This window comes from Euphorbia lathyris, chromosome 5 (assembly GCF_963576675.1).
Source record: "Euphorbia lathyris chromosome 5, ddEupLath1.1, whole genome shotgun sequence".
Taxonomy (NCBI): Eukaryota; Viridiplantae; Streptophyta; class Magnoliopsida; order Malpighiales; family Euphorbiaceae; genus Euphorbia; species Euphorbia lathyris.
In genome coordinates this window covers 33,842,326-33,868,197 of record NC_088914.1, presented here as the reverse complement: position 1 = coordinate 33,868,197, position 25,872 = coordinate 33,842,326, and the positions used below count along the sequence as shown (strand labels likewise).

The following is a 25,872-nucleotide window of genomic DNA, read 5'->3' as shown; positions in this document are numbered from 1 at the left end:
TTTGCTGAGGTGGAGTCTTTGCTCGGGTTTCGACCGATGACCATTCAGGTTCAAGTACAGACAACTTATGAGTTTTTGAGAGCTATAGATAGGGAGCAGCTGACTCTTATAGATGTGGAGAGGTAAGCTAGGAGCTTCGTTCTTGCTCTACTTTCCACCACTATTTTCTGCACAGGCGATTCTGACCTTTGCATGTTTGTGCTTCCTACCCTTGTTGACCTGAGTGCAACAGGGAGTTATAATTGGGAAACCCCAACCTTAGCTCACCTGTTCCACGGGCTCGATCTCTGATGCCGACATGGATTGAAGGAGCTAAAGGAACTCGACATAGTAGTCCAAGTATCTCTTTTGACTCTTTTTCATTTTTTCTTGGGTTAATACACATATTTTCCCTTGTGTTTTCTCGGAAAAACAGATTTGCCCTTAAATCAAATAAACCCATAAAACTATCCCTGAATTTTCCACAAACCTACAATTATACCCTAATCTAACAGAGATGTTAAACGGCGTTCACATCAAACCTGCTTGTCTCCAGAAAAACTTCAGAAAAGAACAACCAATCACAAACAGAAAAAATATGCACATTCAATTTCGATTAAAAGCAAGTTAGAAGAACAGATTGGTCAAACTTCATTTTCATAAAAGCTCAATCAACCTAATAAAACGGCGTCTAAACCTCCTAATTAATCCAAAAGCAATAGCAATAGAAAACAATAAGAAACTAAATGAATTTTGATTGTCGTCATCTAATTTTTTTGGAGATAAGAAGGTTTGATGTCATCGCCGTTTAGCAGCTTTGTTAGATTATGGTATAATTGCAGGTTTATGAAAAATTCAGGGATAGTTTTGTGGGTTTATTTGATTTAAGGGCAAATCTGTTTTTCCGCGAAAACACAGGAGCAAATATGTGTATTAACCTTTTTTTCTTCATTTTAATTTTTTTATCACGTGTATTGAAATCACTTTACTTTGCATGTTTGGGCTTCTGAGCACCGACTCCTCTCGGGGCCTATACTGACGCATCAGTCTCCCTCTCCACCTGTCTTAGAAGGATATCTCGGGTCCAGCTGAACCTTTGGTCTCGACTCATTCACATATTACTTCACTGAGTAGTTAGCTAGCCTAACCTGGCCTCACATATGTGAAAGTAACACACTAGTTAGTATATTAAACTTTATTGACACAATTTTAAAATACTCACTTATTTTGTTTTGTTTTACAGATTCAGGATTTTCCTTGGGGTTCTGAGGCTCACTGAGAGCATCTCTAGTGCTTGTAATCTACTTGTTACTTTCTATCTAAAAGTTGTAACCAACCACTGTTTACCTTGTTACCAATTTTAGTTTGTAACCAATTTTGATAACAACCAACCTTCTCTCTCCTCTCCACTTTTGATAACAAAACTCCTTCTCTCTCCTATTTAACAAGCACTTTAAAGCTTCCAGTAAAAATTAAAAGATTTTAAATTAAATAATTAAAACACCTTTACCTAATAATTTAGTTTAATTTATCATGAAGTAGGTTGTATAGATTCAACTAATTCATATTTAATTACACAATAATTTTAATTTTTTTCAATTAATAAATAAATAATCATTCTTAATAAATAATTTTTTTTCAATTAATAAATAAATAATCACATAGTAATTTTAATTTATTTAATAATTATTATTTATTTATTAGTATATTAGATAAATTATTAATTGAGTAAATATGGAGTGTTTTATGACAAGTGGGGTCCATTAAAAATTGAAGTAACAAGGTAATCTAATGGTGTGTAATTATAGAGTGTTATTTTTGATGATGTGGAGGTTGAAAGTAACAAACTTTGTTACCTAGCATTAGAGATGCTCTGAGACAAGCCTCTGGAGCATGCTTTTCAGATCCCTTCCTGAGATTTGTAGCAGAGAACCCACTAACCTGGTCTTTTATCTGGGAGATCGGGTATGGTACTAGCAACATGGGCTTGTCGGTTGATATCTCCTTATTTTATATTGTTTCTGATGTTAGTTTAGCTCATTTTAGTTTAATTTTTGGTTATAATGTCGTTATTTTAATAGTTTAGAGTTAATTTTGTTATTTTATCTTTCTCATGGCATGATTAGCATTTTCAGGGACTTTAGTGGACCATTGGAGCACTTTTGGAGGAAACTGAGGATCAATGGATCGCAAGATTCGAGTTTGGCAGCTGAAGATGAGTTGTCTCGGTAAGACATCCCATGTCTCGCCGAGACAACCGTGTCTTGCCGAGATGAGACCTTGTCTCGGCGAGACGAGGCGAGCATGACTGCCCCAGCGCCTCCAATCTCTCAACATTTCGGTCTATTGACTCTTGTGGCCCATTGAATACATTGGAAATGTCATTTTTACCCCTTATTGCATTGAGGGTTTCTCCTGAAACAGTATAAATAGGAGATATCTTCATTTTTGGAAAACATTCATTCAATTTATTATCAGTCTTTCATTTCCGCATTTATTTTCTTTTTAGCTTTCACTTGCTTTGTCTCTTCCGAAGACAAAATCGACGGCGTGGAGTTTGATCTTCCTTGTTGTCTTGGAGTTTGGAATCGAATTCGATAATCGGGTTTTAGATCTCTCTTTTCCTTTTATCTTATGCTTTTATATTCAATAAAGATGACTTTTACCGTCTTAAATTCCGTCTCACACGTGTAACGGAATCATCTGTGACGGAATTCCGTCTCACATGCGTGACGGAATAATTTCCGTCACAACATTCCGTCCCAGATTTATGAATTTCTAGTAGTGATCTATATTCCATACTATACCAGGAGGAGGACATTCTTCCCGCGACTCTAGGCGGGCGTGACCATGCCCGGGCCAGGCGGGAACTACCCTGCCTTGATCAGAGATGTGTTGTGTTGGCGCCCAATCCATCCAGGGGAGGCTGAATTTGTTGCAACTTCTCCTACACATGTGAGTACTGTTTCTTGTCTTTTCTTTTTGCACTTCTTTCTATTAATTATTGAAAATGATTATTTGTATGGAGGCTAGACATAAATCCCGGATAGAGCAGTTTACTCGGAGCATAGGGACAGCCAGGGAGAGCGCTTCTGCACCTGCTTCTGGATCATCCAGTCGGGATCCGAGTTGAAGCCATAACAATGCTTAGTCTATAATGCCATAACAATGCTTCATCATCACTCATTGATGAGTCCAAACTTTGTAAAACTATACTAGACCTGGGTGTAAATGAAATAGATGATAGCTTATAAAGATTTTGATGTAATGTACTAGTTGCCAGTAGTGTCTTAGTGGTATGGTATTGCGGATGACAATAATTGCCAACAAAAGTTAACTTCAGTTTTTTATTTCAAGCAATTGAGCCATTAAAAGCAGATTAAAGCAAAACTTCTCCACATATAACACATTAGTGAGTGTAAATATGGAAGAAAAATGCACTGAGCCTATTTTTGTGACCAGTTTTGTAGAACCATCGGGAATATAAACCTTCCTTAGAGGTATAACATCCTTCACATCTTGAAAAAGATGATTACAATGACTCATATGCGAGGTTTCACTTGAGTTTATAATCCAGACCAGACCCCAACTGAACTTAGAGTACGTAGTAGTCAAAACCATATCTAGAGAAGAAGAATGCATACACGAAGCAGATGCAAACGCTGTAAAATCTGAATGGTTAGATCCAGAATGCTTAGAAGACTTCCCTTTCCCCTTGAGGTGCTTCTGAATTTCAGTCTGCATGATCTTTTGCATCTCTCTAGTCATCTGACTTTTAGTATTCATCAAAAGGAGTCTTAAAACTTTGAGTAAGAAGTGCTTTAGACTGAGATCATGTTGCACTGTTAGATCCAGAAACAACTGATTTAGGACCTTTCCACCACTCAGGATAATCGTGCAACTTGAAGCATGTGCTTTTGTCATGCTTTGATCTTTTGCCATAATCACAATAAAACTTGCTTTTGTCCTCTTTTTCCTTAGCAAACATGTTAGTTGCAGGAGTAGCATTATTGTGCTTGTTTGACATAGTCACATTCTGATTCTTTCGCAGTGGTTGATAAATGTGCAAAATCACCAGCAACCTCTAAAGTTGTTGCCTCTTCTGTTTCTCAATCCTTAGAAACATAGAACAAGCTTTATTCAAATTTGGCAAAGGCTCCATAAGAAGAAATTGATTCCTCACATGCTCATATTCAATGTTTAGACCACATAAGAACTGAATCAACTTATCTTCATCGCACATATATAGTCTGAATGATAGTCCTAGCTTCATTGCATTTGCAATTAGGTATAGGCTTTAGAGAAGCAATTTCATCCCACGGTCTCTTTAACTTGTTGAAAAAGGTTGTTACTGTGAGTGAACCTGGTGTAACTGAACTAAATTCCTTCTTTAAGTGAAAATACAGATGACTATCATTTTCACCATACTGTGTTTAAGCTCTTGCCATAGTGCATGTGTTGTAGGTGCAAACAAGAAAGTTTGCGCCAAATCCTTGGATAGTGTGTTAATTATCCAAGAAAATACAAAGGTTATCTCCTTGAAGCCAAAATTAATACTCTGATGAAGTCACTTCTGGTACATCATCATCACGCACCACAAAACTTATACGTTTCTTTAGATCTAATGCAATGGGAACAGATCTCCTCCAATCCAAGAGATGTAATTACTTCCAATTAAAGGAGAAGTTATGAGAATCAAACCTGGATTCTATACATGATGAACTCCTTGTGTCGTCTCTAAATTAACTGGTTCACGATTACGATTCCAATTCCAATTCAAATTCATATTTCGATTTGTTGAAGAGTGTGATTTCGGTCAATTCTCCTCATCTTCAGAACTTAGTCTGAAATTCTCTTATTCACTTTCACTCTCCGGTTCAGAATCTACAAAATCTTCTCCAGTTTGGCTCCACATAAGTTTTCTGCGTTTTTGCGGTTTCACCATTGAAAACGCTCTAAGCTACCTTAAAACTCTGACACCATGATAAAACTATAGAAAGATAAAGGTATTTTTTACTTCACTCAATAAATCAACATTACAGGGAAAAGAGCATTATATAGCTCTTGAAGAAGAGAAAACGAATGTGGCTACTTACAATAGCAACAAACATTACAACTGCCATAACTAACTATAAAACTAATTATCCTATGCACTCAACTCTATAATAATCTCATATACATCTCATTCATTTCCAACAGTAACAAATCGGAATAAATTTTTGTTACCGAGTATCTCCATCGGTAATGTTGCCATAAATTTGTCACAACATCTACATACATATATATTACATTTGAAATAAGTTGTAGAATTTAATGTTTATAACTATAAATCCGTATATATATCATTCAAGTCTCTTGCCTTGCAATGTCTGTTATGTAGAGAGGAGCGATATTGGCAAATACATCTTGTAGCGATCCACCATCTCAATGTAAGCTGTTGCTATAGATTTGTTAGATCTGCGACGTAGCCATATCGAATATTAGTGTAACTCAAAAAGACTGTTGAACACTATTGAGAAGCGGCTTCAATCCTACCTGGCCATCACTAAATGACATTTCATCATGTGTATCCATGCCACATCAGCTTGGCTACATACAAGTATACTAATCTTGAATAACAAACTGAAAGTAAATTTAGAGAAGAGAAAAGTAATCTGTATTATTCATCTCAAAGGTGAAGTATCTTTATAGTCCCTATTTATTCTACTAATGTATATACATGCCACATCAACTTAGATAGATACAAGTATACTAATCTTGAACAACAAATTCAAAGTAAAACTGAATATAAATTCCATCAATAATCCCTTCTTTGATTTAATGCACCAGATGAATGGAATCAAAATCAAACTAAAACTGTAACAATGCAATGGTAATTTCTTAATTTAAATATTTTATGTAATCCATGACAAGCTTAGAGTGTTCAAAGAATTGCTTGGGAATCTTTGGATGGGAATAACCAAGGCTCTTATGGCCACTGCATTCTGGGGACAAAACATGTTAGTGCAAAGTCACATAACTTACCTACAAGTACGTCCCAAAAATTTAGAAGCCTATGTTCACACAACAAAGTGTTACATAATATACTTTTGAAAGTCAAAGGATTGGAAGAACAAGCTGTTATAACGCCTACAGTCAAATCAGTATATAGCCGATTCACTCATGGCAATAGAAGTACGCAATTATTCTTAAAAGAAAACCAGAGATCCGGAGTTCTGTCTAACGAGCTCCAAAACCGTTTAAACATAGGTCATAAAGGATGAAAGCACCGAAAGGAAGACTTACTTCCCGATTTCAATGATCAAGGACCTGTAACTTGATTCAAAGCTCAGGAACTTAACACAAGCCTAACCCATTCTCGATACTTTGATATCATAAATGCATAGAATTGAGACACAAGAAAAGGATTGTAGTTGCTTGATTCCTGGAACATTTCTCCTATTTCATATAATATTCAAAATTTCCATTTCAGCAAAATGGAGCAAAGACGCACATTTATACTACATTTTTCCGATTAGATCACTATAGAAAAAGTCCTCTTTCAGTAATTGTATTAAATGTAATGCAAGTTTCATCGAATCTTTGATATAATTATATCACTTCACATGGATTCTAAAAATGATCTCTTTTTATAAGTGAATAAAAGAAGCAGTTTTCGCGATATAATTGTCAATTGCTACAAATTTAAGTTTAGAGCCTTTTAGGTTAGTACTTGTGAAATACTGTACTGATGCTAGAACACAATTTGGATAGACTTAGAGTTTTAGAATGAAAAATAATGCTTATACTTAAAATGTTATTGACATTAAGAATCCGAACCAGATAATTGCTAACTCACCACTTTCAGTCTATCAATCCAGTCCTTTATCGAACATCGATCATCGACCTTACTGGTACTTCTGCAATGTTGCACATCAATAAAATTAGTGCCTCATAGGAAATATCCCTTTTCTTGTCAGTCCAAACTGTTAATAATTCAGAATATCTTCTAATAAGTAACACTAAAGTTAATTTGTTGAAATAGACCTGGAGAAGCTCTTCATATTGCAACAAATTAAAACCCGGAAAAACCATTTGGAACCGAATGGACCCTGGAGTTGCTTCACTTCTGCAAATACAAGTTACAAGTCATGACATGAGCACATGAGGAGGCTACTTTCTGAATTCAAAAATGTAATAAACTGCAACAGTAAATAGTATGCTTCATCACATTATGTTCTAAGCCCACACCGTTTCTAATACCCCAGGTTCAACATTATATTTCTTCCAACTTTCTGGTTTTATCAGTAGGTATTAATAGCATTCCACATTACAAGCATATAGAAGAGAACAATATCAAGACACCTGTTACCAATGTCTAGTGAAAATGAATTTTCAAAGGAAAAAAAAAACTTGGTGAATTGCATAAACATAAGGTGGAGGGCAAATTTACAATAATGGAATAACTGCACCATAAAAAGAAATTATTGCAAGAAAAATAATGAAACTTATAAACGCATGAAACATGGGGATGAAAAATATAAAACTGTATTTGAACTGCTGAAGTAAAATAAAACCAAGAGAAAACAAAACAATGATTGTGCATGTGCTGGATGACTATAGCTTACGAGAATAACAACAAAAAGAAGTCTGTCGCGATATGAAAATTGTCGTTTACGCAATCAAACAAAACTGAAGTTTTTCGATCAAATCCGCAGATGATCTCCTATACTAGTAAAGAACGTGGATAGCACAATACAAACCGGCCAAATAAGTAACGACACAGAAACACCATTTTGAATAACAAATTTCACAGAGTGCATCATGAACACGACAAAATAATTAAAAACGAAACAACGTGCAGATGATCTCTGCCCTAGTAAAGAACGTGGATAGGACAATACAAACCGGCCAAATTAGTAATTACACATAATTACACAGAAACACCATTTTGAATAACATTTTTCGGACAGAGTGCATCATGAACACGACAAAATAATTAAAAACGAAAAGAACATGCAGTATAGAATATAAACAGGCAAATGAGCTCTACACATATGGCAACAAATCTATAATTTTCAACTCTTAAAGTAGGAAAGGTGCATAAAACCAAACTCACTAATATATTGCATACAAAATTCAATATACAAACATAATCCTCTGTGTTGTCACAAAAAAGAGAGGCTCTGATCTTGAGCCAATGTGACAAGACGATAATGGCAATATGGTAAATACAACTAAGAGAAATAAAGGGACATAAAATATAAATAATCAATTTTCCTTCTAGATTTTTATCTTGAAGACATTCATTGACCTAATCTACAGAAATATGAAGACCAAAATCAAAATTTAAGAGCATAAAAGATACAAGGAAACACAAAAAAAAGCACACACACAAATATCTCTAAATTGTTTCCATAGGGAGAAAGCAAATAATAGTCAATTAGACAAATAAGGAAGAAATACAACTGATCTCCTGATATATTCTGTGTTATTGAGTTATGTTGAAAATCTTATATGGTATATATGATAAAAGAAAATGTTTCTATATGCAATTATTTGGTTTTATAAGGAAAAAGTACAATAAAGATAAAATTGATTAGTATCCTGACGAAAGAAGCGCAAAGTGGATTTTCTCAAGAAAACAGATTCAATACAAAGATTAGATTAACTAACACCAGATTTATTTAAAGAGGAAACACTATATCTAGAAGCAAATAATAGTAATCCCAATAAAATAAGATCCAGCCTCCAAGTTATATGAAAGAGGCATAAGGCAGGAGGTTATATTTGATCAGAATACCCTTTCTGAGAAAATAATAAATTATCTACCAAACATAGATTATCATTAGCAGATTGTGCAAGAAAACTTGTATTATTTAGCTAAAATGTAAACAATATACTATAGTCCGTATAAACTAATTTTACATGCTGTAAGAGTGAAAGCATGAAAACAGGAAGGTTTCAAGTTATATCACATCATAAAATCTAATTGCTATTCATTCAACCAAACAGCCTAATTTGACTAAATTGGTAGAACCTAAACTTAAGCTTCTCTGCCGGTTTCTGCTCACTGCTGCAAACTAATACTCAACGACATAATGGAGTGTGGATGTTGAGCACTCCCACCTTGAGTAAAGGTCACGAAATCTGTAGAAGGAGGAACCTTGATAAGAAAAACTGCTAATTGAGTCACTTGAATGAAATAAAAATACAATTTTTCTAGGGAAATCTGATACTTACAACAGTAGAAAAGGGGAAAACAATTTGATTCAAAATCAATTCAAGTTCCCTTTCTTAACATTCTATTATAACCTTTTCTTGTTTAGGAGACAGAAAAAAAAAATCAAATTTTGTTTTGTAAAGTAAGCAAATTTTGCTTCAGACAGTTAACCAAACAATAAGTTGATTGAAACATTCAGAAATTGATAAACCAAGAAAATTAATTGATGCATAAAAATATTAAAAGAGTTACTGGCTTCCGGATCTACCAAGCTATTTGACAACTTTAATAAAACATGCATGAAGTTAACTAGTCCATGGAAGACAAGATCCCGTAACACCAAGAGGACAAATAGTACGAAGCTCTTCTTCTTCTTCTTCTTCTTCTTCATCTTCATCTTCATCATCTGCCTCTTCCGCTTCTTCATTATACACCTTTTCCTGACATGAAAGAACATGGTCAGGAAGTGTGACAGGAGCTGGAGTTACATCCTCCATTATCACATCCCTTGCTTCAGATGAAACAACATGGTCAGGAACCATGTTGGCAGCTGGGGCTAATTCCTCCATTATTACGTCCCCCTTCTCAGACAAAATAACATGGTTGTAGACCATGTTCAGTGGCAGGGCTAAGTCCTCCATAACCACATCTCCCTCCTTGGATGAAAAAACAAGGTCATCTACCACATTTGGTGTTGGAGTTAATTCCTCCATCATCACATCCCCCTCCTCAAATGGAACAACATGGTTTTGAACCATGTTGAACTGTTGGGTTTTAGGGCTTTCTTGGAATTGAAAAAGAACATTATCATTGTTGGATTCATCTGGTACTGAATTTAAATCGATACCAGGTTCAGGTTGATGTTCAAGCTGGAATTGATGCTTAAACTCATTGAAATAACCAAATAAACCAGGTTGAGGTTGACATTTGGGCTTACGCTTGTATTGATGCTCAAATTCATTGAAAACACCAAACAAAGAACGCATACTTGCTTTTGGAATTCCAATTTGTAAATCATCACTAACATGGTAGGCATTCAGAGGAAAATCCCCAACTCCTCCCCCAACCAATTCTCCCCCAGGAAACAACTCCATTTCCTAGGTATAACTCAAAATTCAAAATTAGTTGATCCTAAAGCCAGGAACCTAATGAAATAGTAACATTGACAAGAAGGGATACAGTACACAGAAATTTTATACAACATTAAACAACACAACAGTAGTAAAAATCAAATAGCCATTAGTTTACACGAAATACAATAAAAAAGGCCAATTAAGGACAAAGTGAAGAATCAGTTTTATGAATTATAGAACAGAAACAAGAATAGTTCACGGTTACCATGGGGCATGGTATCCAGCAGGCAGTGCAAAGGGAGAAAAAGACAAGAAGAAGAAGAAGAATCGAAACTAACCAGAGAGTGGAACAACAAAGATGATGAAATGGAATGCACTGCTGATTGCAGTTTCAGGAAAGGAAAAAATGAGAAATCTTTGGTCTCGTCTGCTGCATGAATGGCAACGTGGTGGAAGCCCATTTCTTCTTGTGTTGTTTGTATTTACTTTCTGTGGTTAAGAGTAAGGTATTGCAATGTAAACGTATGCATTCAGCGGCATTGCCATTTTCTCACAGAAACACCAATTCAATCTGCCTCCCATTTTCCTTTTTCTTTTTAACCTACAAAGAAAGACTAGATATTCATAAACAATATATATATTATTTTTTTTGAAGGGAGATATTCATAAACAATATTAAACCATTTGTTCTACAGGATTCCGATTTTAAAAGTTTAAATTGATACTTGATTAAAAAAAAAAAAGGGTTTAAATTGATACTTGATTTTAAAAAAAAAGGTTTAAATTGATACTATTCCTGATAAGCAATATTTATTAGAGGTAGAATATAAACAATTGATTTTTTTAGTGGTTTGAATGTCCAACCATACTTATTATAATTACTATCTACTTTTTTCTATCCTTAAAATTAGTAATGTAATATTATATGTATCAATAATAAAAAAATAATTTGAACAATTACTCGGAATCGATAGAGACTCCTCAATAATGATGAGAGAAAGGAAATATGATTTAAGAAGTCACTAAGATCGTTGTTGGAGTTGCTTTTAACTCTTAGAGTATCTCCAATAGTCTCTTAGTTTGGCTCTTAAGTTAAAATTTGAGAAGAGATAATTAAAAATGAACTCCAACAGCCTCTTAGTACTCCTCAAATCACTAAGGGGCCGTTTGTTTTGGGGGTTTTAGGAAATGGTAAGGGAATGAGGATGATAATATCCAGATATTACCCAGGGACCAAAATGGGAATTAACCAAACGGCATTGACCAGGAGATATGCCAGAATGATGGCGTACGAAGCAAGCTGTAGACATGGCGGATCGATAGAGTCCTTGATACGCCTCAGATAGTCAAACGCCATAAAGAGGCTTGTAATCACCGCCTCTTGGAAGATTCGCCATCAGGTATCGATACGCCCGTAGAATGTCTGCGTCGTCTTCCTATAAGAAAACTGACATCATTAAAGGCAAGTAATAACTCATTAATGAGCTAACGGCAATACTTGAATGAACTCAGTAACCGCCATTAATAAAGCATTAATGGAGACTTTCTGGTTACCAAATCGAGGGTTACAGCTAAACCTAGTATAAATATACTTGCATCTCAAGCTATTGGGGTACACATTCCAATACCATTCTTCGTGTTTTTGTTTTATCATTTTCTATACGTTATTGACTTTAGCATCGGAGTCCCCCTGACCGAACCCAACGGCGCCCACCACAGGTGGAGCTCCGACGAGGAATCAACCCGGTAATATCATAGGAGGATTCAGGGGTGTTTGGTTACCTATTTTCTACCTCTTGTTTGCCTTTTCACTTTAAAAGGCAGAGTTTAAGGTGTTTGGTTAGACACCTCTTATTTGTCTTTTACAGCTGAAAAGTAGCTTTTTACAAAAGCAAGAAATCTCTGCTTTTTGGAAAAGCAATTGATAGCGTGTCACCTAGTAGCGTCATTTTCCACGACGGAATATGTATATTGCGATGATTGTGCTATGATTATGGATATGGTCTTTCTAAGTGCTTTGTATCTACTAGATACCACTACGTAGGGGCAAGTGTACCCCGTCATATCAAGTAATAATCTGGTTAAGACCGGGTATCGAATCCACGGGATTTATAACTGCAAGTATTAAACGACTCAGTTTTATACGTTATTTAAGCGGTGAATACTTTAAGGTTGGTGTGAGACACAACTACAAGCTACTACTAACTATGTGTGAGGCGAATTTATATAACGAAACTCTATGGAGTGATGTGAATGCGATAAGTTATAACTATGACAAATAATAACTTCTAATGTTTATACGGTTGAAGGTTTGCTCGTGCAAAGACGACTACGTGTAGTATAACCGACCCGTGAAGTACTTAGACTACGTGGTTCCTAGTCAAGGCGTGTCTAATGCTTGGGACCAGAAATTAGGGCCCGTAAGTTCCGTGGCTTGTTAATTCCTACGGTTTCCGGTTTGTCACTCCTGGTAAGGCAACACCTATATGAATCCCTAAGGATAGCCCGAATGGCGTCGGAAATCGTGTTCTCCTACACAATAGTCAATTATGAATGTCAAAACAAGTAACAAACATCAACACATATATAGAAAAGAAGATTATGAATCATAAATTATAAATATGGAAAGTGTAAATATGAATTACAAACAAGCCTAGTACATTGGATGAGATCAAGCTAATTAGCAAGTGTAAAGGGAAGAATCCACCCTCGGAACTAGCTAACCGACTCAAAAGCCGTCTCTAAGGTCTTGAATGGTGGAGCTCTCGAGCTTGGTGTGCGGAGATGGAGCGGAACTTTGGTGAAATGCCGATAACAACGGACAAGCTCTCGAGATGGAAGAGCTTAGTTACACAAAGCCTAAAACCTAAACTACAATAATCAAAACAAGTATAGTTTTGCTCTCTCTAGTTGTGTGTGCTGAATGGGGTTCAAGAGCTTCCTATTTATAAACATCAAGCAAAGGGCAAAGTTGTAACTTCACAAGGAACAAGTATGGAGTAACATTATTTGGTGCAGAAATCCCATGACACGCCCCGCGTAAGGTTGTCTACGCCCCCGCGTAAATGCCCATTCCGTCAGAAATCTCCTACATGTGGACCAATTCCATGTCTAATTGTCTCAAGCACGCCCTGCGTAGCTGGAGTACGCCCCGCGTGTTTGAGTCTCTGAAGTTTTATTGCTTGAATTGGAGCTTTTACGCTGTGCATAGTTGAAACACGCCCCGCGTAAATGAATCTCTGAGCTTTTATCATTGAAGAACTGCCTGATACGCCTTGCGTATATGGTGGTACGCCTCGCGTACCAAGGGTTGACTCAAGGAGACAATGCAGTCTGACTTTCAGGATTAGGCCAATCATTTCCGACATGTGTCATACGCCTCGCGTAGGGTGGCATACGCCCCGCGTATGCTGAGTCAATTCCACATGGCGTCCGTGGATAAGGCAATTATTGCTGACACCATGTTTCACGCCCCACGTAAGGGGTGATACGCCCTGCGTGTTTGAGTGGATTTTCGCTCCTTGCTCGTACCTAAAATACAAATCTTGCGAGCCGAGTTAGCTTGACGTTTTTTATTTCAAAAACAAGGAAATTTAACTGAAAGTACGAAATTTATTTTCATTTCTTTATTTTATTAAAACGCTTTATTTTTGTGGTTAAACTTATTTATTTTATCCAAAATCAACCCGTAAATCATGCTAAAAGATAGGGGTAAAATACCCCTATCAAACCTCCTCGGACTTTAAAGTTTTACTTGTCCTCAAGTAAAAGAAATCGAAAGACAAGGGATTGAGAAAATTAAGAAATAAACTGAAGGTTGGTTTTGCCAAGTGCGTGATTTCAAAGTTACGGTTTTATGCAAAGGTTTCGGTAGGTACCTACGCAAACAATTGAGTACAAAACTTATTTGAAACCTCCATGATCAAGATTAATAGGCAATATTAACAGGGGTTGATTATCTTTTGAGAACCCGATAGTACCTCACCAAGGGATTTCGCTCTTTCGCTCAATTAGGTGGGTCGGTGTTTTAGCACTCTTCTTTGCACTTACTCGAGATCATGTTGAATTTGCATTTGCATCCGGGTTTTTCCTCCTAAAATATGGTTAGGCAATATTAAAAATGAACCCGGAGGGGGGTTGTAATGTGGGTGTCTTCTTTAGTGGTTAGTTTAAAGAAACTCGAGTTCAAGAAATACCGACTTATGATCGCACCGTATTTTGCTTCGGCCTTAGCGAATTTTACAATATATACTTCAAAATTGCTCGGGTGGAGCTTGAGAATGCCTTTTTACTTTTATTGTATCCTTTGTTTTGATAGAGGCACAAAAACAATATTTTGAAAGCTTATGGTGCTCATTTGCTAAGGCCGTGACTTATTTCGGGTGATTCGGGTGCAAATTGATTTTGTCGGTATTTGAACAAGAGGAAAAAGGGTTAAAAAGGGTATTAATAAAAAAAGTTGGTTAATAGGCTCGAAGGGGTTTCCTAATGTTTAATAAAAATGAGAAAAAGAAAAATTAGCCTAAGTGGGTTCGGTTTATCATCTATTGCCTTTTTACCACAAATAAGTGTACTTAACCCGGTATTGGATGCAAATTCTATGAGTCGAGTGAAGTCAAAGCTCTCGAAAAATTGTGAAAGAATTAGAGTTCTCGTACGAACTCTTTTAGGCTCAAAAATACCTCACAAAGATTCGGGTTTAAATTGTGTACTATCAAGTTTTCGCTAAATTTTCAACTATCCCGTTTTTATTGCCTTTTTAAAGTTTATTATGGAGATAACATTTGTGTTAAGACTCAATGTCTTAGTTTAGCACTAACCTAAGCTTTGCACAAATTCCCTAACTTCAAGACCAAGACTAAAATCTCTTAATTGAATCATTCCTTTATGTTCCGACGCTTTTATTTTTGACGACAAATAATGGAACTTTAGTCAATTTCTGAAGGGGGGATAGCGTGTCGGGAAAATTTAAAAGAGTCAATAAATTAGTTTAACTTTTTTGTTGTTATTAAATTTTTATTTTTGTTTTTTGTAGTGCAAACCAAACTAAGAGTGCGGGGTTGCACGGCCCTCCGCGTTATTTAAAATGACGCCTATTCCAAGGGCGTCGCAAAAAGAAGTCAAAACAAAAACAAAAATAAAGGTAAGGAAGGAAAAGAGGACCCTTAGAGGTCAGGGACCCTACGCGAGGCGTGCCCAGGGGGCGCTCCGCGTAGGGTAGCATTTTGATTGTGTGATGAGTCAGAGACTCAAATATGCGAGGCGCAGGAGTAGGGCGCCCCGCGTGTTTGAGTTTCTAAACTTTTTTAATGCGGAGAATGCAGGGTATGCGGGGTGTACCATGGGGTACGCCCTGCGTGGTGGGCGCAGTTTTGGCCGAATTTGGCCAGAGGCGCGGAAGCGCGGGGCGTGACAGTGAGCACGCCCCGCGTGAGGTGTCTTGGATTAGTGTGGGATTTGTTTTTCATTGATGTCATTGGAAAAATAAAAAATAGTGCCTAAAAAGAACAAACGGGTTAGATACGTATATACAAAGGGTTTGGAGTATGCAAACCGAGGCTACGTTTAGAGTCGGAGTAGCTCGACTTTCCTGGACGTGTGCATGCTCACGGTGTTTTGAGGAATGTTGTTTCTTCGTGTTGTGGAAGAGTGCCCCCGCAATAGGTTTTTAGTCGGTGTCCGTTCACTCGGTGTGTTTCGTTATCGGAACCTTGGATATCAACCGCTCTAGATGAGTGAGCATGGACAACAGTGTATGGCCCCGACCACCGACTTTTTAACTTTCCTGGGAATAGGCGGAGGCGAGAATTATATAGGAGGACTTGGTCACCTTTTCTGAATTCCCTGATTTGCACGTGCTTGTCGTGCCATCTCTTCGTTCGTTCTTTATAAAGCTTGGCATTCTCGTATGAACCGAGATGAAGTTCATCAAGGGTATTGAGTTGGAGGAGACGTTGGTCCCCAGCGGCCTGCATATCAAAGTTTAAAAATTTTAGAGCCCAATAGGCCTTATGTTCCAATTCCACAGGTAAATGACATGATTTCCCGAAAACTAAGCGATAGGGAGACATCCCGATAGGCGTTTTAAACGCCGTGCGATAAGCCCAAAGAGCGTCATCGAGCTTTAGGCTCCAATCCTTTCTAGAGGAACTAACCGTTTTTTCCAAGATACGCTTTAGCTCGCGGTTAGAAACCTCGACTTGCCCGCCAGTTTACGGGTGGTAGGGTGTTGAGACTCGGTGGGCAACCCCATATTTTTGTAAGAGTTGGTCGAATTGGCGATTGCAAAAGTGGGAACCCCCATCACTAATGATAGCTCGAGGGGTTCCAAACCGAGTAAAGATATTTTTCTTTATAAATCTTCCTACCACCTTCGAGTCGTTTGAGGGTAAGGCAACGGCCTCCACCCATTTAGAGACATAGTCAACCGCTACGAGAATGTAGGAGTTGTTATGCGACTTAGGGAAAGGCCCCATAAAGTCTATCCCCCAAACATCAAAAAGTTCGCAAACTAAGATTCCCTATTGGAGCATTTCATGTTTACGGGAGATGTTCCCGCTCCGTTGACAAGCGTCACATGTTTTGACGAAGTCTTGGGAATCCTTGGATAAGGTAGGCCAATAGAAGCCACATTGTAGAACCTTTGCCATAGTCCGACTAGGGCCGAAGTGGCCCCCCGGCTCTTGGGTGTGACACATATGCAACACATGGTTTACCTCATCTTCCGGTATACACCTACGAATGACATTATCAGCGCAAGATTTAAACAAGTAGGGCTCTTCCCAAAGATAGTTCTTAGCGTCATGAAAGAATTTTCTACGCTGCTCGTAAGTAAGATGTGGGGGAAGAATATTATCGAAGGCAAAGACTACAGCAAGCATCTCTTTTTCTGTAATGGAGTAATTTTGTTGGGCCTCGTTGACTGTTTTGCTCGCATAATAAACGGGGCGGAAAATTTTATCCACCCGTTGGCCCAAACAAGCACCTACAGCCAAGTCACTGGCATCACACATGAGTTCAAAGGGAAGACTCCAATCGGGTTTCACCATGATGGGTGCATTAACTAGTTTTTCCTTTAGCGTATTAAATGCAAGCAGACATTCGGAGGAAAAACTAAATTCCGCATCCTTCGGAAGGAGTTGGGTCAAGGGGGTTGCTATCTTAGAGAAATCTTTGATGAATCTCCTATAGAATCCCGCATGACCTAAAAAACTCCGGATTCCTTTAACATTAATTGGAGGAGGTAATTTCTCAATCACCTCAATCTTGGCCGGATCGACCGCGATTCCTTCCCCGGACACCTTGTGTCCCAAAACAATACAATCTTGAACCATAAACTGACACTTTTCCCAACTTAGAGCGAGATTAGTGTCCTCGCAACGTTGAAGGACTTTATCAAGATTGTCCAAACAAATTTCAAAGGACGATCCAAAAACAGAAAAATCGTCCATGAAGACTTCCATGAAGTCCTCAATCATTTCGGAGAATATAGCCGTCATACACCTTTGAAAGGTGGCGGGGGCGTTACAAAGCCCAAACGGCATCCGCCTATATGCAAAAGTCCCATACGGACATGTGAATGTCATCTTTTCTTGATCCGAAGGATCAACGGGAATTTGCATATAACCGGATAGGCCATCGAGGGTGCAAAAGAATTTATGACCCGCAATTCTTTCCAACATTTGGTCAATGAACGGCAAGGGAAAATGATCCTTTCGGGTGGCTTCATTAAGTTTCCTATAGTCAATGCATACTCGCCACCCAGTTACTTTCCGTGTGGGGATTAATTCCCCTTGATCATTTTCCGTCACCGTAGTGCCCCCCTTTTTGGGAACACATTGGACCGGACTAACCCATGGACTATCGGAGATAGGAAAGATTACACATGCATCGAGGAGTTTGATTACCTCGACCTTCACTACCTCTTTCATATTGGGGTTAAGCCGTCGTTGCGGCTGCATGGAGGGCTTGACTTTATCCTCCATAAAGATGCGGTGTGTGCAAATGGTGGGGCTGATCCCTTTTATGTCGTGAATGGTCCACCCAAATGCGCCTTTGTGTTTTTGTAACACCGCAATTAATGCTTCCTCCATTTCCACTGTCAAAAGCGAAGAAATAACAACCGGTAAGAAATTAGGAGGTTGTAAAAATACGTATTTTAAATTAGGAGGCAAGGGTTTAAGTTCCAAAGTTGGAGGTTCCTCAAGAGAGGTCTTCGGCTTTGCTTTGCTATCTCGGTCTAAACCCTCGAACCGGCTCCTTGCCAACAGATATTGTTCTATTTCGGAGGAGTATTCAAACGGCTTGTTCAATGGCTCCTCATCCAAATGCTCAATACCATCTATTTCCAAAGAGGTTCCCGCAGAAGACCTATCACAAAATTCTTCAACAAAAAGATCAATAGAGTCTACGGAATTTAAAAAATTACAATTCGCCATGGTATTAGACGGAAATTTCATGGAGTTATACACGTTAAATTCTACCTCTTCATCTTGCAACCATAGGATGAGCTTACCTTCGTGGACATCAATGAGAGTCCTACCTGTTGCAAGGAATGGTCGTCCTAGGAGGATCGGTACCGAATTGTCTTCCGCCATATCGAGCACTACAAAATCGATGGGGAAAATGAACTTGTCCACTTTCACTAAGACATCCTCCACAATTCCTTTTGGTCGGGCAATGGATCTATCAGCCAGCTAGAGCGTCATATTGGTAGGCTTAGGTTCTCCCAAGCCGAGCTTCCTGTGGAGCGGGTGGAGTCGCCTTTGGAACCGGTGGTTCCAAACCCTTACCACTACGGAGAGTTATTGCTTGTGTGGTCTCCCAATCTTTTGGTCTCGGGTTTTGTTCGGTGTTAATCGGGGGAGACCCATGTTGCCTCCCTTGCCGTTGGTGACTTAATTGGGCCACTTGTTGTCCCAAGTCCCTACAAAATGCTTCATTGTTAGCAAGACGGGAAGATATTTCTTTAAGGAGATCAATTACCATTGCGTCTTGTGCATTGCTAAGAGGTTGTGATTCTTGCCTTTCTTGGACATGAGGGAATTGGCCCAACCCTTATTCCACAAATTTACCATGGGGTTCGGATGGGGGCTTCAACACATTCCGCTTGTTATCATAAGATGGAATGTGTTGAAGCCTCCTTCCGTCATTATTATTGTTATGGTGGTGATAAGCATGCATGTTAGGATAGGAGTTTTAATGAGAATTATACCTTTGTCGTCCCCCTACATAACTTACGCTTTCGGTGTCACCGGCAAAAGGGCTTCCGGCTTGACAATCCTTACCTTGGTGGCCACCACCACAATGAGAGCACACTAGGACTTGTGCTGAATTCTTGAGGCTCAATTGCGCCATTAAGGCGTCCAGCTTCTTATTCATTTCGATCATGAAGATTGTGGGAGCCTCATCTTCTACGACAAAGGTTTGATGTTGCGAGGGTCCGGCAAGCCGATCTTCTTGCCATTGGACGCTTTTCCTAGCTAATTCGTGAATGAGCTCGTACGCCTCGCTTGCCGATTTGCGAAACAAATCCCCACCTGCGGCAGAATCAACGGTTGCACGATTAGTAGGTGATAAACCATGATAAAAGGTACTTACTAGATCATGCTTAGGGATATCGTGATGGGGACAGCTTCGGAGCAATTTTCGGAACCTAGCCCAAGCCGAATGGAGGGCCTCGTGTCCAAATTGCCGAAAGGAGGTGATATCTTTTCTCAACTTAGCCGTTTTGGCGGGGTGGGGGGGGGGGGGAAATAGTAAGATAGGAACTCCTTCTCAAGTTCCTCCCAAGATGTGATCGATCCCGCCTCCAACGAGTGCAACCATTCCAACGCTTGCCCTGTCAAAGAGAAAGGAAAAAGTTTTAGTTGGACGGCCTCAACCGGAACACCGTCTTGCCGCGAAGTTTCGGCACACATAAGAAATTTATCAAGGTGTTTGTTAGGGTTTTCATAGGGTTCCCCTCCGAATTGATCGAGTTGTTGGATTAATTGGATCATGCTAGTCTTTATTTCAAATGTGTCGGCCGTAATGGTGGGGGCAACGATTGCATGGCGGAATTGAGGGCGATGTGGAGCAAGAATTTCCAACATCGAACGCATATCATTGCCTCCACCATCACGGTTGTTATTCACGGGTTGTTCCGGCACCCTTTGGTTGACCTCGGGCTGGTTAGTTTCATTGTTGAGATTTGCCATTCTCTCTTTTCGAATCCTACAAAGAGTACGTTCAATTTCGAGATCAATAGGAATAAGAGGATCACTCCGAGATCGGGTATGCATAAAATAAGTGAAATAAAATATAATATTAACAAGAAAAGAATGTTGTTAGTAAAAGTAAACAATTTATACAAAAAGAATGCTTAAACTAACAATAAAACGTTTTTTTCTAATATTGCAAGATGTTATAAATCCCCGGCAACGGCGCCAAAAACTTGATAGCGTGTCACCTAGTAGCGTCGTTTTCCACGGCGGAATATGTATATTGCGATGATTGTGCTATGATTATGGATATGGTCTTTCTAAGTGCTTTGTATCTACTATATACCACTACGTAGGGGCAAGTGTACCCCGTCGTATCAAGTAATAATCCAGTTAAGACCGGGTATCGAATCCACGGGATTTATAACTGCAAGTATTAAACGACTCAGTTTTATACGTTATTTAAGCGGTGAATACTTTAAGGTTGGTGTGAGACACAACTACAAGCTACTACTAACTATGTGTGAGGCGAATTTATATAACGAAACTCTATGTAGTGATGTGAATGCGATAAGTTATAACTATGACAAATAATAACTTCTAATGTTTATACGGGTGAAGGTTTGCTCGTGCAAAGACGACTACGTGTAGTATAACCGACCCGTGAAGTACTTAGACTACGTGGTTCCTAGTCAAGGCATGTCTAATGCTTGGGACCAGAAATTAGGGCCCGTAAGTTCCGTGGCTTGTCAATTCCTACGGTTTCCGGTTTGTCACTCCCGGTAAGGCAACACCTATATGAATCCCTAAGGATAGCCCGAATGGCGTCGGAAATCGTGTTCTCCTACACAATAGTCAATTATGAATGTCAAAACAAGTAACAAACATCAACACATATATAGAAAAGAAGATTATGAATCATAAATTATAAATATGGAAAGTGTAAATATGAATTACAAACAAGCCTAGTACATAGGATGAGATCAAGCTAATTAGCAAGTGTAAAGGGAAGAATACACCCTCGGAACTAGCTAACCGGACTCAAAAGCCGTCTCTAAGGTCTTGAATGGTGGAGCTCTCGAGCTTGGTGTGCGGAGATGGAGCGGAACTTTGGTGAAATGCCGGTAACAACGGACAAGCTCTCGAGATGGAAGAGCTTAGTTACACAAAGCCTAAAACCTAAACTACAATAATCAAAACAAGTATAGTTTTGCTCTCTCTAGTTGTGTGTGTTGAATGGGGTTCAAGAGCTTCCTATTTATAAACATCAAGCAAAGGTCAAAGTTGTAACTTCACAATGAACAAGTATGGAGCAACATTATTTGGTGCAGAAATCCCATGACACGCCCCGCGTAAATGCCCATTCCGTCAGAAATCTCCTGCATGTGGACCAATTCCATGTCTAATTGTCTCAAGCACGCCCTGCGTAGCTGGAGTACGCCCTGCGTGTTTGAGTCTCTGAAGTTTTATTGCTTGAATTGGAGCTTTTACGCCGTGCGTAGTTGAAACACGCCCCGCGTAAATGAATCTCTGAGCTTTTATCATTGAAGAACTGCCTGATACGCCTTGCGTATATGGTGGTACGCCTCGTGTACCAAGGGTTGACTCAAGGAGACAATGCAGTCTGACTTTCAGGATTAGGCCAATCATTTCCGACATGTGTCATACGCCTCGCGTAGGGTGGCATACGCCCCGCGTATGCTGAGTCAATTCCACATGGCGTCCGTGGATAAGGCAATTATTGCTGACACCATGTTTCACGCCCCGCGTAAGGGGTGATACGCCCTGCGTGTTTGAGTGGATTTTCGCTCCTTGCTCGTACCTGAAATACAAATCTTGTGAGCCGAGTTAGCTTGACGTTTTTTATTTCAAAAACACGGAAATTTAACTGAAAGTACGAAATTTATTTTCATTTCTTTATTTTATTAAAACGCTTTATTTTTGTGGTTAAACTTATTTATTTTATCCAAAATCAACCCGTAAATCATGCTAAAAGATAGGGGTAAAATACCCCTATCAACAGTCTTTTCCAAAGGCAAACAGCAAAGAGAAGCAGGAACCAGCAAACAGGAACAACAAACCGCAAGGAGCCAAACGGGCCCTCATTCTTTTTGTTGGTGTTTGTTTGATCAATTCAATTATTCCATTTACCTTCTTTTAGTTTTGGGTTTACCCCTAACTCCTCTAATCCCATTCTCCCCCAACCCCCTAAGGTTTTTCATTCCCTTTCCCCCCTTTCTCACTAATTTAAATATGGGTTAATTACAAAAAAACTACCCTGTGGTTTGGCCAATTTGCGATGTGGTACATGTGGTATTTTTTGTTACAAATAGGACCTCGTGGTTGTCACCGTTACACAAATAAAGGAGACGGTCAAAATTCTGTTAAAAAGCTGACGTGGCACAGGGGTAATTTAGGAAATTTGATTTTTAATTTTTTTTTTAAATTTTTTATTTCTCTCTCTCACCCCTTCCTTCTCTCTTCTCCATCGATCTCTTCTTCTTCTTCTCCATTGATCTCTTCTTCTCCTTTCTTCTTCTTCTTCTCCTTTCTTTTCTTTTTTTCTTCTTTCTTTTCTTCTTCTCCTTTCTTTTCTTTTCTTCTTTTTCCTCCTCTCTTCTTCTTCTTCTCCTCTTTTTTTTTTTTTTAATTTCTGGTAAATTCCAAAATTCTGGAATTCCAGAATTCTGGAATCCAAAATTCTGGAGAATTCTGGAAATTCCAGAATTCTGGAGAATTCTGGAAATTCCAGAATTCTGGAATTTGCAGAATGAAAACAAAAAAAAGAAGAAGATGGGGAAGAAGAGAAGAAAGGAAGAAGAAGAAATGGGGAAGAAGAAGAAGAAAAAGAAAAGGAAATGGGGAAGAAGAGAAGAAAGGAAGAAGAAGAAATGGGGAAGAAGAAGAAGAAGAAAAAGAAAAAAAAATGGGGAAGAAGAGAAGAAAGGAAGAAGAAGATGATGATGAAGGAGAAGTGGACATGGTGGAATGAATACTGAAGAGAGAAGAAGAAACGAAGAGAGAGAGAGAGAAAATCGATATTGAGGAAGAAGAAGGGAGGAGGAGAGAGAGAAAAGTCAACAAAAAAGTCAAAAAAAATGTTTCCGAAAATACCCCTGCGATTTAACAGTCAAACTGCCGTTTCCTTGATTTTGCTAACGGTGACAACCACGAGGTCCTGTTTGTAACAAAAAATACCACAAGTACCACATCGCAAATCGGCCAAACAACAGGTTAGTTTTTTGTAATTAACCCTTTAAATATCTACTCTCCTTATAAAATTTTATTTTAGTCTCTATTTCGTTTTTTATTTTATTTTCGTCCATATATTTATTTATCCTTACTTTTTTAATCCTTGGATTAATTTCACTTTTTTTTTTGGTAACAAGCAGGAAAGCAGCTAAAGAAAATAGAAAAGAAGAAAAGGAAAGCTTATGCAGGGATGAGGCGTGGGAACACAGTTCCAATATTGTCTTCAAGAATTAAATTGAAAACAGCAGACGACGGTGAGTCGAAATTGGTCACTCCCAACGGGGCCGAATGAGCAACCTGGACAAGCTTATCAGCAGCTCTATTATCCTCCCTGTAGACGTGCTGAATCTGAAACTGATTGAACTTTGAAAGCACCCTCTTTATACAGGAAATCAAGGAGGAAGAACTTATTCGGGAGCACTGGACCGATACAATACAATCCACAACCTCTTGGTTGTCTAATTCAATTAAAAGCTTTGGAAATCCCAAAGAGGAGGCCAGACACACACCCGAGTACAGTCCCCAGAGCTCCGCTTCAAAAGCCGAGCCTAAACCAATATTATGGACAAAACCTGCTAACCATTGCCCCGACGAGTCACGAATAATTCCTCCAGCAGCTATGTTCCCTGAAGAAAGGCAAGAACCATCAGCGTTTAATTTAATCCACCCCTCAAGCGGCCGAGTCCACCCAACCAGCCCCGCTATTTTCCTAGGCCAGATACCTGCATTTATAAGCGCCAGAAAGCTAGCTTTATAGGACAACATGCTGTCCATAATTACCTCAACAGGATTGTACGGTATCTTCTTAGCATCGTTAAAGATTGAATCGTTTCGCCATCTCCAAAGGAAGTAGCATATAGTCACAAAGAATGGAATCCCATTTTCCCAGCTACTGATAAGATCTCCTCCAATGCCGGAATTAAACCAAGAGGCTTCATCCATCCTAAAAAACTGATGTTGCAAGTTCGACGGAATAATCTGGTGCCAGACCCGCTTACTAAACGCACAGTCACAAAGCGAATGGGAGAGGGATTCATGATGCATATTGCAGCGGGTACAACTGCCTGACTGAGAGAGGTGATGCCTAAGTCTCTCCATATTAGTTAAGAGGTGGTTCTGAGCAGCAAGCTAAGTGAAGCTTCTTATCCGATATGGAAGGTTCAACGACCAAATTTTCTTCCAGATAGAACCTGCATTAGTTACAACAAATCCATTCAGAGAATCATAAGCGGACTTACAGGAAAAATGACCACTATTTGTAAACGCCCAATAGCGAGAGTCCCCCATATCCATTTCTTCAGGGTTGGCCTTAATTCCTCTAATTCTAAGAAGCCATTCCTCAGTAAAGAAATTCTCAATCTCTGACCAGGTCCAGTTCCTATTAACGTCTAGATAGTCTGTGACAGACCAGCGGAGGACATGATAAGGGGGCCAAACCACGCAGACATCAATAGGGTGCACCCCTTTAAGCCAGTTATCCGTCCAGAACTGGATTTTACGGCCATTCCCCACCTGACAGGCAACCCTGCTATAGAACTCTTTTAAGACATCACTAATACTTTTCCATAAAAAAGAGCAATGTTTCACCTGCCCCTCATTCCCACCAAAAATCTCGTCCCTTTTGTATTTCCCATGGATAATCCGGACCCGAAGGGCTTCAGGATTTTGCCACATCCTCCAATGGATTTTTATGAGGAGAACTTTATTATTGTCTAGGGACTTCCTAATTCCAGCTCCGCCCACCCGTTTAGGTCTACAACCCGTATCCCAAGGAAGGGAGTGAATTTTTTGCACCACCTCTGAGCCACCCCATAAGAACCGCCGATTCATTTTGTCCAAACTGTTGAGGACATTGTTAGGCAACATATTCACTTGCATCAGGTGGTTTGGAGTGGAGCTAGTAACCGATTGAATTAGAGTCATCCTTCCTGCAAGAGATAAAGAGTGAGTTTTCCAAGCAGATGGCTTAGAATTCATTGAATCAAAGAGGTCCCTGAAGGAATGCCTGGACACCCGGCCACTGTAAAGGGGAACACCGAGATAATTGCCCAGCAAAGTAGTAAGCGGAATACCACAAGCCTTACCGAGCTTCTTACACAGGTCGGGCTTCATATTCTTAGAACAAAGCATTTTGGACTTCTGGACGTTGAGTTTCTGGCCAGAA

General features: G+C 39.0%; 1 protein-coding gene and 2 long non-coding RNA genes across 3 annotated transcripts; 1 reads left to right on the top strand and 2 right to left on the bottom strand.

Annotated features, from left to right (window-relative positions):
* The first annotated feature begins 2,460 nt into the window (after nt 1–2,460).
* Nucleotides 2,461–3,343, top strand: LOC136231172 (uncharacterized). The gene is made up of 3 exons (XR_010689716.1): nt 2,461–2,584; nt 2,790–2,934; nt 3,013–3,343. It is a non-coding gene; the product is annotated as an uncharacterized lncRNA (long non-coding RNA).
* A 1,706-nt stretch (nt 3,344–5,049) lies between these two features.
* On the bottom strand, nt 5,050–10,809 carry LOC136230746 (uncharacterized). The gene is made up of 4 exons (XR_010689519.1): nt 10,593–10,809; nt 7,006–7,087; nt 6,818–6,878; nt 5,050–5,436 (listed from the first exon to the last, which is right to left on the bottom strand). It is a non-coding gene; the product is annotated as an uncharacterized lncRNA (long non-coding RNA).
* On the bottom strand, nt 8,848–10,381 carry LOC136230745 (uncharacterized). Its single transcript, XM_066019911.1, has 2 exons — nt 9,450–10,381; nt 8,848–9,108 (listed from the first exon to the last, which is right to left on the bottom strand). The coding sequence occupies exon 1, from the start codon at nt 10,273–10,275 to the stop codon at nt 9,487–9,489; it is 789 nt and encodes a 262-aa protein (XP_065875983.1). The 5' UTR covers nt 10,276–10,381; the 3' UTR covers nt 8,848–9,108; nt 9,450–9,486.
* Nucleotides 10,810–25,872: the final 15,063 nt, after the last annotated feature.